Source organism: Crocuta crocuta, unplaced genomic scaffold (assembly GCF_008692635.1).
Source record: "Crocuta crocuta isolate KB4526 unplaced genomic scaffold, BGI_CrCroc_1.0 scaffold91-1, whole genome shotgun sequence".
NCBI lineage: Eukaryota > Metazoa > Chordata > Mammalia > Carnivora > Hyaenidae > Crocuta > Crocuta crocuta.
Window position 1 is genome coordinate 933,040 of NW_027551575.1, and position 16,098 is coordinate 949,137.

General features: G+C 37.8%; 1 protein-coding gene and 1 long non-coding RNA gene across 3 annotated transcripts in view; one reads left to right on the plus strand and one right to left on the minus strand.

The window, feature by feature from the left end:
* LOC144221069 (uncharacterized) overlaps positions 1–8,887 on the minus strand; it is a 121,590-nt gene extending 112,703 nt beyond the window's left edge. The window contains exons 1-2 of one of the 2 annotated variants that reach the window (XR_013331953.1): positions 8,669–8,887; positions 5,161–5,215 (exon numbers count right to left, since the gene is read on the minus strand). This is a non-coding gene — a long non-coding RNA (uncharacterized LOC144221069). The remainder of the gene's footprint in view (positions 1–5,160; positions 5,216–8,668) is intronic. The other variant, XR_013331952.1, reaches the window with a different exon arrangement.
* A 142-nt stretch (positions 8,888–9,029) lies between these two features.
* Positions 9,030–11,835, plus strand: SMIM15 (small integral membrane protein 15). Its single transcript, XM_077751430.1, has 2 exons — positions 9,030–9,084; positions 10,321–11,835. Exon 2 carries the CDS (start codon positions 10,332–10,334, stop codon positions 10,554–10,556), a length of 225 nt encoding a protein of 74 aa, XP_077607556.1. The 5' UTR covers positions 9,030–9,084; positions 10,321–10,331; the 3' UTR covers positions 10,557–11,835.
* The last annotated feature ends 4,263 nt before the right edge of the window (positions 11,836–16,098 follow it).

The window sequence follows — 16,098 nt, forward strand, 5'->3', positions numbered from 1 at the left end:
AGCTCCTTTGGATATAAGAATGGCCTTAGGATAATTGTGATCTTCTAGTTTTTGGCAGCTAAGCAACACCACTGGCTTCCATTACTTCAGGGCTGTTATTCCCATGGACGTTAAGTCATGGGGCAGTTTCTGTGGAAGTCAGCTCTGTGGCTGCCTCTCTTACCTTTATGCCAGTCTTGCAGAGGAGAGCTACCACCAAACTTCTTAGTGATGGTGATGATGCGTCTCTCACCAGTGCTCTCCTGATGGCCTTGGGTGAATGGTGTAGATTTTAGGTCCTCTCATGGAGTAAAAGCCATCAGCAGATCTTCTGGCCTTAGGCAATGTATCAATTCCAGCATCCCCATTTGCTCAGCCTTTATTCCTTCTTACACAGGTTGCCAGTGTCTTGGTTACTGGTTAGTTAGTTGCTTGGCAGCCAAGAAAGGAGAAAGGGGGCAGAGGAGGAGGACTATTGCCTTAAGGCAAGAGGCTTCTGCAGTATCTCCAGTAGAACAAACATTGCTAGTTCATACCACAGAAGGGATACCTTTCAAGCCTTAAGGTCCCAGAGGGAGGAGCAAGGCCATCTCTCAAGATGACACCATCCTATGTTTAGGATTCTTCATTTCCTCACCTTCACACTAACAGAACCAGGTTAGCTAAACATTCAAGGCTCAGATGTCTCTGGGGGTTCTGTGACTCCAACAATTGGCTACCTCTTCAGCAAGTGGTTCAACAGACTCTGTCCCACAGCCAATAAAGGCTACCCCAGGGGCCCTCCAGCTCTGACTTTTAGGTATTCATGGCTTGTTTACAGCTATTTCTATTTTCCTTATGCAGTGCTACTATACAATTTAACAGGAATCAGTCAACTCTGTTGTCTTTGGAGATGTTATTCCTCCCATATTTTTCAAACTGTCGCAGGTCAACACTGGTAAAATCTTTAGTAATTAGTCTGTAGCCTTATGCCAAAGACTCGTTGCTTCACCTACTGATGATGGTGGCACCTTCAGGCCGAGAGGCAGATGAGCCATTTCCAAATGTCAATTTTACCATCCCAGCAGCCAAGATGTTATTAAAGTGTAGGATTTTTATTAGGGGAAATATCTCTGAAGGATAATTGGGAGGAGGGAGCCAGGAAGACTGGATGAAGTGCCACATCATGATGCAGGTCTGATCCTAAGTGAAAGAGAGAGGAAGGAAGACTGAGTGGAAGTATTCTAGAGGGCCATGTTGTCTAAAGAAGGCTTGGCAAAGCGATGGGGGAGTCCTTGTGTCCCTAGTGGCCATCAGAGGAGTCTGTGTCTCCCAAAAATGGGCCTTAGTATCTCTGCCATGCTCAGTCCCTGAGCTGTAAAAGAAGGAAGGTCTTGGCACAAACACAGTGATGGATTTCAGAGCACAGCAGCTGGAATCCTTGGTCAGTTGAACTCCTTGCAGTGGGGGTCTATGAGGTGCATTCTCATAGTAGCCTCCTCATCTCACAAGAGGGAGAGCTGGAATTCAAATTAGGTAGTTTGGTTCCAGACTCTATACTACTACCAGTACCCTAAGAAGGTATCTCTTAGAAGTGCAGAGGTCTGAAATAAACGGTCCTCTATCATGTTGGAAGATTTATATGGCAGGCTGGAACAGATCGGTAAGATCACTGGGCTCCTCTAAAGAGTTCATACTTCAGTATACAGATAATAAAGCAGGGGGAGGGGCACATCACAGATTAATGTATACAAATATATTCTGTATGCACTGCATACACACATGAATGATTTATAGACGCACATGTAGCTTTAGTTTCCTATGGTATAAAAAGGTTAGGAGACTTGAAAAGAGCTGCAACAGTGATTCCTGATATGTAAGATGTATCACCCTGTATACATGGTACAATGGTCAGAAAGTGCTGACAAATCATTCATACCGTCTAAAATGTAAAAATCTGGGGGAAAAATGGACTCAGATAAATCCATTTTCCAGCACTTGGTATGAGATCTTACAGTGGTACAAGGCAATCAAAAATTCATTTAACTTTTACTACTTTATTGCTGTACTGAAAATTATGTTCTACCTTCTTTATGCAAAGGCACTCTTTCCACTTATACTGTGTGTCAAATAGGCATTTACAAGGTAAATGAAGAACGTAACCACTATTTATAACATAATTCCCTGGGAATCTGTGTAAGCTCCGAACAATCAATTCATAGATGAATTCTATAGAATATAACCTTCTATAAAAAGGATACCACACAATTATTCATTAACTAGTTAGTGTTGCAAAAAACAAGTGTTCTTAATTCTGTTTTATAAACATGGGAACCCAGGCAGAGAAACAGTAAATGATTTTTTGCTCCACATCATGAAATCAACTATGAACATAGAACTAGAGACTATATCAGATTCTTATACACCTAGAGTCATTAATAATACAAATCTACAACTGCAGGATAGTCCTGCAATAGAATATTAAAACTGAGAGATGAAAAGAATCTCAAGAAACGGGCACCCTCCTACAGTGTTGGTGGGAATGTAAACTGGTACAGCCCCTCTGGAAAACAGTGTGGAGGTTCCTCAGGAAACTAACAGTAGAACTCCCCTATGACCCAGCAATAGCACTGCTAGGAATTTACCCAAGGGATACAGAGATGCTGATGCATAGGAGTACATGTACCCCAATGTTCACAGCAGCATTCTCAACAACAGCTAAAACATGAAAAGAGCCTAAGTATACATCAACGGACGAATGGATCAAGAAGATGTGGTTTATCTATACAATGGAATACTGCATGGCAATGAGAAAGAATGAAATCTGGCNAAAAAAAAAAAAAAAGAAAAGAAAAAGAATCTCAAGAGAACATTGGTCCAAACTTCTTTTATCTTTTTTATTTCTTTTAATGTTTACTTATTTTGAGAGAAAGACAGAGTGTGATAAGAGGAGGGGCAGAGAGAGAAGGGGACACAGAATTCGAAGCAGGCTCCAGGTTCGGCATTGTCAGCACAGACTCTGACACAGGGCTCCAACTCATGAACTGCGAGATCATGACTTGAGCCAAAGTCGGATGCTTAACTGACTGAGCCATCCAGGCACAACTTTCTTTATAATGGCAAGTATTACTATTATCTGACTACAGAGAACAGAAAATCAGTTGATCAAGGCCAAATCTAAAACTTAAGAAAAACTCCAAATTCAAACCCTCTAGAAACTCATCATACACAACCACTATTATTTATTATCCTTCAATAATACATATGTGAATCAGAATGGAGTTTTTAGATTTCAGTCTGTTTTGCTTCCTGACTTAAAGCCTAAAAACATAAACTGTAAACTCAGCAAGAGCAATTTATGAATTTGGGAGTAGGAGAAGTCTCTAAGTGATGGTTTGGAGAACATAAACCATATATATTTATAGCCTGGCACAAGTAAATTTTGTTTATTTTTTATACTAGGTTCCAAATATACACACTATACTCTGAGGGCTATTAAAGGCACAAACTAGCTCTTAGCATTAGACTTTGGGATGCAATTCCAAACAATGATTTCCTATGTTCCCTAGTTTTGAATGATAGGGTTTTAAGATTTTAAAATAGACATAAAAATCAGAATCAACGAAAGAATTTTACTAGCAAATAACTACTTGTTACGTATCAAAAGCCTTTGTTAAGTCTGAGTTACTAACACTTGATAAAAAGGCAAACTATACTCCCTTAGTTCACCAAGAACTTGACTTACCTTACTACATTAACATATACAATAACACTTGTCCCAGGAAAAATATGTATTTAAAAAGAAATGGAAGTATGCAGGTCGGGATAGATATTAAATTATAGGATAGATGATTGATTAACTTCAAATTTGCTCTTGAGCTTTGTGACACCCAATCAAAAAGAGGCAAACCTTTTACTATCAAAAAGGGGCTTTCAAAAGTTTTTTAGAATCACATTCTAAAATATCTCAAATGGGACTTTATGTAAAAGGCACTATATGACATGGAGAAGAATGTCTCTGACAGTATCATATAACAGATATGGTTAAAATGTTTTACATGGTTACTTCAAGAAGCTTCTTTAGGTGAAGGTGAAGGTTTCTCATTAAAATTCTATCCAGTGAAGGTGGTATTACTAAGGGTTAGTTTTGCCATAAACATCATTTTTACACTGAAAGCTTCTTACACATGGATTAGTTTTCCCACCTGGGACAGCAACTCTTATTTAATGGTTAGAAGACCCCAGCAAAAAATACAAATTAACTTGACAGGCCTAATACAATTACCTCATTTAGGGACAGGCCTAAAATTTGAAACCTCTAGATTCAGCAGAAAAGCTTAGTTTCTGACAATTTCAACAGCACTGTAACCCAAGGCTTCAGAAGGACTTACTGGAAATTTTAGGCTTCCAAAAGGATGCCCTCCAACTATAAGGAATTCGTTTGCTGCATTAGCATGTATAGTACATTCTGAAGATAAAGAACTGTAAACAGTTTCAGTCTTAAAAAAGCAGAAACCCCAATTTTCAGTATTATGTTAAAAAAAATTCTATCAACTACCCAAAGCAGCAATATATAATTATCTGTACTGACTACTGTGCCCAAATGCAATGAATGTTTCTAAAATGTATGCATGAGGCCATGGGCAGCAAGGAATAATCAATGAGAGAAGTATCTGCTATTTAATCTAAGTATTTCTCCTGCAATCTGCATTGGGAATAATGAAGCTGGAAAATATCTACAGAGGGCATCTAGTGTGCATATACACTTTTGCCCTATTTTCCAATCTCTATATAGATCTCTATTCCAGCTTCTTCTTATCTTAGCACCTACAGTCTAGGACCAATTCCTTTTATCTCATCAATGAAGATGTTCTGCTATGTTCCTTATACATATTTTTACATACTCGGAAATTAGTAAGCAATTAGTGTTCTTTCATTAACAAGACAGTCACAATTACTTAGCCTTTCTCCAAACACCTTATCTACTAATCTTTAGGCCTCTTCTTAATGGGTCATCCACACAAACGTTTGGTCCTTTAATACAAACTTCACAAATTCACAGGATTTAGGTTATTTCATGATTTGTTCAAACCACAAATTAAAACAAAACAGCTTTATGTGTAAGTAGCAATGCTGTATCTTGGACTCAATTATTCAAAACAATATTCTAGGTACCAATGTAAGTGAGCCCACACAGCTTACCTTCTAGTGGGAAAAACAGATGACAAACCAGTAAACAAGTTGTCAGGCTGGAGTGCTATGAAAAAAAAAAATTAAGTGATAGAGGTAAAGAGGGCTTTTGTGATGAGGTAGCATCTGTCCTGCAAAGAGAATGATGTTCCAAGCAATTTTTGGCCAAAGTCGGTTTAACTAGTTATTCTAGTATATATTTATATACATTTTTAAAAATGTCTTATTCATTTCTGAGAGAGAGATAGGGAGGGAGAGGGAGAGAGAGAGAGAGACAGCTGAGCAGGGGAGGGTCAGAGAGAGAGGGAGACACAGAATCTGAAACAGCCTCCAGGCTCTGAGTTAGCTGTCAGCACAGAGCCCGATATGGGGTTCAAACCCACGAACTGGGAGATCATGACCCAAGCCAAAGTTGGACGCTTAACCGACTGAGCCACCCAGGTGCCCCTATATTTATATACATTTATTCTGAATTATATAACCTTGCACTACTCTTTCCTGAATGCTCTTGTTCTTAATTTGAAGGCTAATTCTATCTTTCAAAAGGTTTTCATTATGTCCTTAATTGGTGTATCCCATAAGTTTAAAAAGCATGCCTTCTAATTTAAGTAAGTATTTTATAGTATTAGCTCATTATTTTAGTATGTGTTTCTTCCAAATTACATTTAACAATGGGTGAAAAATAACAATATTTGAAAAAAACTCCTTGTGTTACTTGTTAGGTCTACATGGATATTCTAAAAAATAGACATTTTGTGATGCATTGTAATTAAGACAGGCTGAAAGCAAACTGGCTGAGTAGGACTCATTTAGAAGATGAGGCTTAAGGGAAGATGGAAGATGGAGTTAATTACTGAGGGATTGGTCTAACAGTAGTGAAAACCCAATAGAGAAGTAGCGGTTGAAAGAGATCAAGTATGTGAGATGAAGAGGCAAATCAACTGCCCAGGTGGAAGAGAGCCTTTTGTACCACACGAGCTCTTTGAGATATGCTGCCACCACCTGGGCAATAAGAAATTCTAAAGTATGGAAAAACTGTAGTTGTGATTATCAGTTAATTAACAATTATAGACTCAAAAAACATACTTTCATTTTATGAAATCAGCATTTTTTGACAAGTCTTTGGATATTAAAGAAGAGCTGGGATTCTAGCCAGATGTGTTTAGAACCCTCCTCTACTTTTTAAGTCTCTGATTCCTTATCTGTTAAATGGGCATAAGAATACTATCATTTGGGGTTGTTTAGTCTCAGGATTAGTGATAATAGATATGAAGCACCTAGCCCAGCACCTGGTACATAGTAAGCACTCAATAAATAGCTTTTAAGAAATCATTCTTCTTCAGTATGATCTTGCAAATACCACTAACACCTGATTATTACTTTTTAAATCACATAAGTGTGCCTATTAAGACATCTATTTTTGTATTCTAATTATGTTTCAATGAGAGGAAAAACTCATGAAAAAAAATTTAGGGAAAAAAAATTTCATCAAATTAAGTCAGATATGTGAAGACAATTAAGCACAAAATTCTGAGTAGGTTAAGAATATTCTCAAGATCTTTAGTCAAGTCTAGATTACTGTAACAGAATCTTAGTCAGGTTTTACTCATTCACAATTTTTTTTCATTCACAACTTTGACATGAGTCAAGATGAAATGCAATTTTATACCATACAAAAGAAAAATTTTTTTAAAATGACGGAGTAGGACTTACCTTAAGAGGAAAAAAATGGTTAAAAATTTTAACGCTCCGTTTTCAAAATACAACAGCAATAGAGAAATAGTGTGAATAGATAAGGTGGTGGAATTCACTACACAGGAATTATGTAAAGACAAACCCTCCTTAATAGTGTAAGGTTTTTAAAATTTGGTTAAAGTTGCATGAATAAGATTTCTTAAAAATAAATACAGGTAGAGCTTATTTCCTTTCTAAGTTGGCATTCTGAAAGACATTGGAGAAAGAATAAAAATCCAATGGAGGATCTCTTCAAATAAGTAAGATCTTAAGAAAATTGGCTACCTTTCCACTAGATTCTTTGTTCTGCTGCTGCTTATGAAGCGGGAAGTTAGAAAAATGGCCAAATCCAGTCCAAGTGACAGAATTTTAAAGCTGAAAGAACACCAGAGAGAATCTAGTCTATTCCCCAGGTAAAGAAGAGGAAACAGGTTCAGAGTGACTTATCAGTGTATACAGATCAGCAGAGACAAGGCCTGTGAAACTGAACTCACAGGCTGAGTCCTCACTAAAGAAAATAGTCCACGGCATCTGAACCAATCTAGGAGCCACCTTTCATCAAGGCAATGCAGGCTACAGTAAGGAAGCAGCTCAGCTGTGGCAATGCCTATGGTTTTCCTGGGCTCACATCCTGTGCTGGAACTGATAACTAAATCAGCAGTAGGAAGCTGTGAAGGCAGGTCTACACTACAGCTAAAGGGGAACGGAAGCTTCTTTCTTACGCATCTTTTTCCTGCAACCCCAAGACTGTTATGCTTTAGGACACAAGCAGCAGAGCAAATTTCCGGGAAGGCAGTAATTGGGTACACTGTGTATCCAAGATTAAAACAAAACACACACATCTTTGGTCTCTGCAGTGAAGGATGTTAAAATACAATCTGACCCCATCCGGGAATGACTATTTGAACAAGTTTTTAGAAATCACATAGTTACCCCCGGCAAGTAAAGTGTTGAGGATACAGAATCCAGTGACTGAGTCTGCTTTTTCTGGCTACTACAGGTACAGGCTAGGCCCAAGCAGCACAAGCTTTGAAACCGTCGGCCAAGTTTTCAAACAAGGATGAGTAAGAAAACAACTGCTGCTAATACAACATACAAACATTAACATATGCCCAACGAACAGTATTACGGATCACAAGATTATTTGCCAAAAGCCTGTTCCCTGGTAAATAATACTGTTGTTATATCTAGTTATACATGTCACAGCTTGCTCCTCAAAGAGAACATTCTATAGTCTTTCGAGAATAAAAACCTGCTTTATTTGGCACACAAAAGTGAAGAGGTCTTGCAACATTCGCAGAGGTAGTCAAACACAGCCGTTCAGTGCAAGCAATCACAACATTTGGTCACCAACCAAACCAGAGTTAATCTCTCAGTTCCTGTAGATTAGAAGACAATATTAAACTCACTCTTTCTGCTTGTTGACTTTGAATCCCTTTATTTGTGTACTGAAGGAACAAATATCTCTGTGGGAACTCTATGCCCAGTGTGTTTATCAAGTTTACTTTGGGCAAGTATTGATCATTTGAGTGTTTGTGGGTTTGTGTGTATGTGAAATGAGTTAGGTTCTCAAATGAAAAACGAACAACAAAAATCCCTGCTCACACACATGGCTGCATCTTCCTTTAGTAATAGACTTTAGTGGAACCACCAAGGTCCAGCTGCTCCATTGTCTCCAGTACGTGAGGCTTTAACTATTGTCCAACCAGAAGATGAGAGGGGGAAGGGTGTGACCCAAGAGAAGAAACTCGCCAGAATCCTTCAAAAGCCGCTGTGTGACCCTCACCTTGGCTTTGGGCGGTTTGTGGAGACCAACTCCTTTCTTGCCGCCGCTCTTGGGTCTGTTTCCAGGGGTTACAGACCTCACCCACCAGGGCCCTCCATCAACGGTCTGGCTCCAGCAGAGGAGGGGGCTGTGCCCTGGCTGACATCAGGGGCAAAGGCAGAGGGCCCTCGGAGTTTCGGGCCGGCTCCTCAAGGCCTGAGTCCACCCGGGACTCCACGCTCGCCCGCAAGCCGGGCGCCGCCCTACCCCGCCCCTCCGCCCCCGCGAGTCCTGGAAGTCGAGGTCCCGGGACCCACGCAACAATGGCGCAGCCGGAAACTGGCCCCTCGACTTCCTCAGGCCCATTCAGGGCTGGGGACGGCCTGTGGGCGGGACGAGAAAGCTGCGGCTTCCGCCTTCCTGCTTCCGGCCTGGAGGTGAGTTGGGAGTAGGGGTCCGAGCCTGAGGTCCCGGTCGTGATGCAAGGGGGTTCCTGGCAGTCTCTGCGGTTGTTTTGCCCACGTGCCCAGAGGAGGCGGCCACGGCGCTGGCGGACCGAGCTGTGGCGGGACCGAGCCAGGATTCCCCGGGACCGCCCGCTGTCCGAGCCCCGCCGGGCCAGTGCCCACCGAGGCCGAGGGGAGATTGAACGTGGCCCCCTGGGGCCGGCAGCTTGGTGAGGTAGGGGAGCGAATGAGCAAGGCGGGGAACCAGGATTGACGGGGCATGCTGATGTTGTGAAATACCATCAACTGCAGCTTCGGGAGCCGCGCAGCACTGGTTTGGAGAGCAAGCCCGGTCGAGTCCNGTAGATGACATTTTAAATCCCACTGAAATTGTGGATGTATATACAGCCATTCCTATCCAACTGTTCTAATTCTCACCTTTGAATAGAGGTTGACCCAAACATAAAAGGTTGAAAAGCTCTGAGGCAAAATAGAAAGTGTCACTCAGATCCACAGCATCCTTCCTTATCAGATGGCCCTCCCATACCAACTCAAAATGGAACAAAATGCATGGCACCTGTTATGGGTAATTTTCTCATTTATTAAATTATGTCCTCAAGTAGGAGTCCACAGATCCAAAAGAGGGCATGTCGGTTTTTTGCTCCTATCTCTTTGCATATGAATATATATTTTCATGGCTCCCAAACCTTTTCAATCCTGGAAACACCTGTCCATTACCTCTGTTTCTCCAGGCATTTCATGTACTCCATGGTTTGTCCTTTTCAAACACCAGATTTGATGATTCATACTTTTGTTAATTAGTAAATAATAGTACTAAGGCATTGTCCATAAATGACAAACAGGATTCAGCTGTTTCCTGGAATGAGTGTTTAAAACTCAAAATTCTTTAAAAAGTCAGCTGCTAATAAAATTTGTCTTGACTATAAAGATTGCATAGTCCCTATGGCAGATTCCATGTGGTTTTTACCTTTATCTTCTATACCTTTACATCTTTTTTAAGTGTTGCCGTAGTTGAATTATTTTTTTCTTAACTGGAGATATTAGACCTTATTAAAATTGTACTAATTAATCCTTTTTAAAAACAAGAAACTGATGAGTGAAAATGGAATTCTTAGTTAACTGATGGTTTGATGTAACTTTTTCAAAATTTGATTAACCACATAGTCTTTTTTTCCTCTTGTTGCCTCTCTCCTCCCTTTTCCAAAGACACTACCAAGATGTTTGATATAAAGGCTTGGGCTGAGTACGTGGTGGAATGGGCTGCAAAGGACCCATATGGCTTCCTTACAACGGTTATTTTGGCCCTTACTCCATTGTTTCTGGCAAGTGCCGTACTGTCCTGGAAATTGGCCAAGATGATTGAAGCCAGGGAAAAGGAACAAAAGAAGAAACAAAAACGTCAAGAAAATATTGCAAAAGCTAAACGACTAAAAAAGGATTGAAGGAATGAACAGGCTCTGTAGCCAGAGGAAAACCATTTGGAAAATTATGCAGCTTTGGAAGGACCCACTAAGGTTTCTTTTCTGATTTTTATGACAGTAATTTGTAGTCAGTGAAGTCTGAGCACATGGAAGGATCATGTTAGTTGTGACCTCTACTGCTGCAACTTTTAGGCTTTGGTATAGAAGTCTGTTGACAGTTATTGTAAATTGGCATTTATTATGCTATAAATTCTTTATAAGTGACTTAGTCATTTGCCATTTTGCAGCGTTTGTACTGAAATGAAAACATCCTGTGGAGAGAAATGACTATACATTATGAATTCTATTCAAATAATGCCTTAGAATGGGGTGGGTCCTGTTCTGTATGAAAGGAGTTAAGAATGTAAAAATCAAAACTGTACTGAGGTGAAAAGTGTGCTTTGGCTTAAAAGACATGTAGTACATTAATTTTATCTTTTATCATTATTGCTTATTTCTTGGAATAGAATCATTTCTGGCTTTCTCAAAGCCAAATATTAACTAATGACTGTTTTTGTGTTCTGAGTTTTTTTCATTTTATTTAGCCTTTGAGATAATTATCAGACATTCTGCATTTTTTAAAATCTAATTTTATAAAGAATTCTCTTATTGACTATATAAAATACCACCTACCAGATATAACAATTTTTGTACTTACGAACACTGCCATTTTCTTAGATGTCTTGTTGAGTAGAATAACACCATGATTTAGAGCTTGCATAAAAATGCCAAACCTTGTGTTACCTTGGAACCAGTTTACTCTTTCTTATGCTAAGTAGAAATGTGAAGTAGTTAAAATGTCTTATTGGATAATTTGCTCATTATATACATGACATTTTTGTGTTTTTATTCCATTCTTTGTTTTAACTTCTCTAGTAGTGATATTCTGTACTTTTTGATCACACAGGTTCATGGTGAAAATTAAAATTTCAAATTTCTTTTAAGGAATTCTTAAAAAGTAATACTTAAGTCATAAATCATAATTAAGTAACAAATCATAAGTGGTAAAGAAAGGTTTAATATTTGGAAAAATTTTATCATACCAGTAATTAGGTGAAAAAGGAACAAGTCAAAATGAGAAATGTGTTAAAATTAGAAATAAGAGCTAAAGGATCTTTCCTTTAGTTAAGTAGTATAACTGGAACTTTTTACTATTAAACATGGTTTTTATAAATGTATAGTCCAGTAATTTTATTTCCTGTCAGTATATAATAGCTTATTGTTTTTCTCCCTTCTGGTAAATTGTCCACCAGCTTTAATTTAAAAATGAAACTAGATATTGAAATAAATTTGATACTTTTTTATAAAGAGGTCCTGTTTTTTTTTGTTTTGTTTTGTTTTTTTTTAGGGGGAACTAATAACAATACAGTAATTAAAATTAGATAGGTGATGGAAGTTAGATGTTTCAAAGGGTTATGAATTTCATTTATAGCTAAAAGCATAGTTAAAAAGGTTGAGGGCAATGTCTCTCAGCTATGAACACCTAAGGATTCCTGAGAATGTTGATGGGCTGTTCTGAATACTACTACTTTTACTTAAGGTTGTCAGTTTCAGCTTGGTTCCAGTGTAATGGACATTATTGCAACTCCAGTGTTGGGTTATATTACTCAGGTAATAGGATATCTAGTGATTCTTTTATTGTCACTGAAGTTTTAATAGTTGGAATTACCATTGAAATTCAAACTTAAAAAAAAAAATGCTTCTGTAGATCTCCTGGCCCTCCTGGATCTACATTACCCAATAAGTTGCTTATGGCTACATTTTAGAGTAAAAGTACTGAAGCAAAAGATCTATTTACTATAATTCTCAGTTACCTACTAAAGCTGTGTTTTCATTGGTTCTCATTACAATTTAAAGATATTTATTTAACTGAAATCTTTTTGAATAATTTCTTTTGAAGTCTTAACACATGCCAATTTTGTATTTGTTAGACATATGCCATTTGTTTCCTCAGGTTTAGCTTTTCCTAACTGTGAAATCAAGGTTTTATAATATATATGTCTATATGTTTGTGTGTATGGGGAGTTGGGGGGATGTAAAACAGAGTATTGTGAGGGTTGGGATTTTTCAGAACAATCAGTCTTCTCTCACTACAACAAATAGTACTATTGATTGAAGAATCCCATTTACTATTAGCCATAATACTTCTTTTTAAAGTTGTCTCTTATGTTTTGAACTTTTGAGAACTCAGAAGGTCAGTTACCTTTTTATGGCTGGTTTTGGTAAAAACATAGGTTGCCTATAAACAGACATTTTACCAAAAACAAAAGTTTGTGTGTCAGATTTTGATCCATAGTAATCATATGATAAACTTCAGTGTAGTGTTACTGGATCAGATATACTTTTTTGGCATAGCATTTTTTACTTCTTTTTCTTGGAATTATAGTAAGTAAAGCAAATCAAGTAAGCTTACCAAGGTGTGAGCCAGAAAACTAATGTTGACATACATCATAATTAACAGCTCCTGACCCATTCCTTCTTTCCTTATATATAGTGTAAAGGAAAGTGGCAATGGCCACTTTACACCTCATCTCATATCCTGTTAGAGAAAGTCTGATTCCTATGAAGGAATGATTGTTTTCATATTTGCCATTGAATTATACAATCACTCTGATTTACTTCATATCTGGAATATATATGTATATTTTCACAAAAATATATGTATTTCTCAAACATTAAAACATTCCATTTTCAAATACCACCAGTTTGGGAAATATAAAAAAAATTAGGATTTATTCCTACATGATTTCTTGGAGGCTTTTAACTTAATTTGACTATCATAGAATTTTCTCACTGCTGTTTCTTTCCCCAGAGAATATAAACACTTTGAGAAAGCCTGTTCTTAAATAAATTCAGGTTACATTTTATTTTGTTTTTGTTTTGCTTTGTTTGGTGAGATCAGGCACAATTCATTTATTTGTTTTTTAAAAATTTCAAGTTTTATTTTATTTTTATTATTATTTTTAAAACGTTTAATGTTTTTAATTTACTTCTGAGAGAGAGAGACAGCATGGGCAGGGGAGGGTCAGAGAGAGAGAGGGAGACACAGAATCCTAAACAGGCTCCAGGCTCTGAGCTAGCTGTCAGCACAGAGCCCGACGCGGGGCTCGAACCCATGAACTGTGAGATCATGACCTGAGCCGAAGTCGGACAGTTAACTGACTGAGCCACCCAGGCGCCCTCAAGTTTTATTTTAGAGAGCAGGGGAAGAGCAGAGTGAAAGAGAATCTTAAGCAGGCCCTACAGCATGTGTCTTGATTCAGGGCTCGATCCCTCGACCCTAGGATCATGAGCTGAGCAGATATCAAACAAATGAGCTAAGCCACCCAGGTGCCCCAAGATCAGGTTGCATTTTAAATAGTGTGGTTAATAAGGTAACATTAAAAAATAAGGTATTGGCACAAGGCTGATTAAATTAAAAAATAAATGACAGCCAGGTATCAGTAAAAGTAAAAATGGAAAAGAATAACATAATGGGAAAGGTTTTTTCCTTCATTTTTATTGATTTTCAACTTCACATAACCAAGGCATACCTAATAGGCTAGATTTATATGATTAATCCCAATAGTCAACACGTTTTCTATACTTGAACAGTCAAAAATCTGGTATTTACATGTGCAGCAGCACATGCATGGGAATTCAAGGATTTTTTCCTGAGGAAGTACTTAAGGTATATCTGACATTTACTTTAAAATGAATATTTTTTGGAATTAAACTTTGCATAGGGTTGAACAGCAAACCAAAATAAAATTTGTGAGTGTCCAAAATATAACAGTTTAAAATATGAAATGTAGACAAGCTAATATTTTATTTAATACTTTAATTCTCCTTTGCATGTGTCTGGCATAAAAGCCAAATATAGAAAAGACAGCTTAGAAAGGTAATTTGAATTGGGCCAAGGTTTTTAGGTTCAGTTTTTACATAGGCCATATTAGCTGTATTCTGATGCCACCTAACAGTGCCACCAGTCATCTAAAAAACGTTAGTCTTGAGGAAGAGTGTGGATGGATTACTATTAACTGTCATTTCCACTTCTCAAAATCATTTTAAAAGTTTGCATGCTCCAGGGGCACCTGGCAGGGTTAGTCGGTGAAGCATGTGACTTGATCTCGGGGTTACAAATTCGAGCCCAACAATAGGTGTAAAGATTACTTAGAAATAAAATCTTTAAAGAAAAATGTGCTCTACTAAAAACGGTGGGCCAGTGTCATTATATTCACGTATTTTCCCACAAGGACTTCTGATGAAGATTTAAAAAAAATTTTTTTTAATGTTTTATTTACTAATGAGAGAGAGAGAGAAACAGCACGAGCAGGGGAGGGTCAGAGAGAGAGGGAGATACAGAATCTGAAACAGGCCCAGGCTCTGAGCTGGCTGTTAGCACAGAGCCCGACGTGGGGCTCAAACCCATGAACCGTGAGATCATGACCTGAGCCGAAGTCGGACGCTTTACCGACTGAGCCACACAGGGGCTCCCTGATTAAGATTTTCTTTTGCTGCTTATGTCACACATGTATTTTATGTTATTTATTTTACTTATTTTATGCCTCCCCTAGTTTTTTAAGTTGTTTAAATTCCAGTTAGTTATTTAACACACAGGTGATACTAGTTTCAAGTGTACAATACAGTGACTGAGAACTTGATCATCCAGTGCTCATCACAGCAAGTGTCCTCATCACCTATATCACCCATCCTCCCACCCACTTCTCCTCTGGTAGCTTAATAAAACAAGTATTTTTAAATGAAAACATACAAATTAAAACTAATGTAAATTTTGTCATGATGTTAAGATATTTACAAATTATAAGGCAGCATTTGTAAAAAGACATGTATGGAATACATTTAATAAGCTAATAGGAATTTGGCAGTAGAAATATTCTAGCATGTTAGAAAATCTTCACTTTTTCTTGTAACCCAGGACTCAAGAACATTTTAATTACAATCAATTGTAGTATAAATTTTACCTCTTTTTATACTGCCTGGTGACTAGTTCCTTTTTTGCCTCTATGATAAAAATGTAGCATTATTACTTTGTAATGATATAGAGACAGAATGGTTAACCTTATATTAATAGGGTTGCTGGAATGTTAGTATTATCACCAAGGAGCTTGTTTCTCATTCAGTAAGTGTGTCATAATTACATTTGATTATTTGTTTTAATATTACATTTTATAAAGTATTTTTCTGTAACTTATTTCTTAAGCAATTAATTTTTTTTTTACCTTCTATTAAGTAAAACGTTAACCTATGTGTTTTTAGGAGCATTAAAATTTGAATGACTTATGTGGTACATATTTTTTGAGCACCTATTATAATGCCATACACAGAATAACTCTATATTAGCAGCAAAAACTTGTTTGTGCACTTCAGAAAACATGACCCTTCAAAAATATTTTTGTATAATAAAAGGTATATATGAGCCTGCGTGGCTCAATATGTTAAGCATCTGTCCCTTGGTTGTGGCTCAGGTCATGATCTCATGGTTCACAGGACGGAGCCCCAGGGGCTCTGCACTGACAGGGCA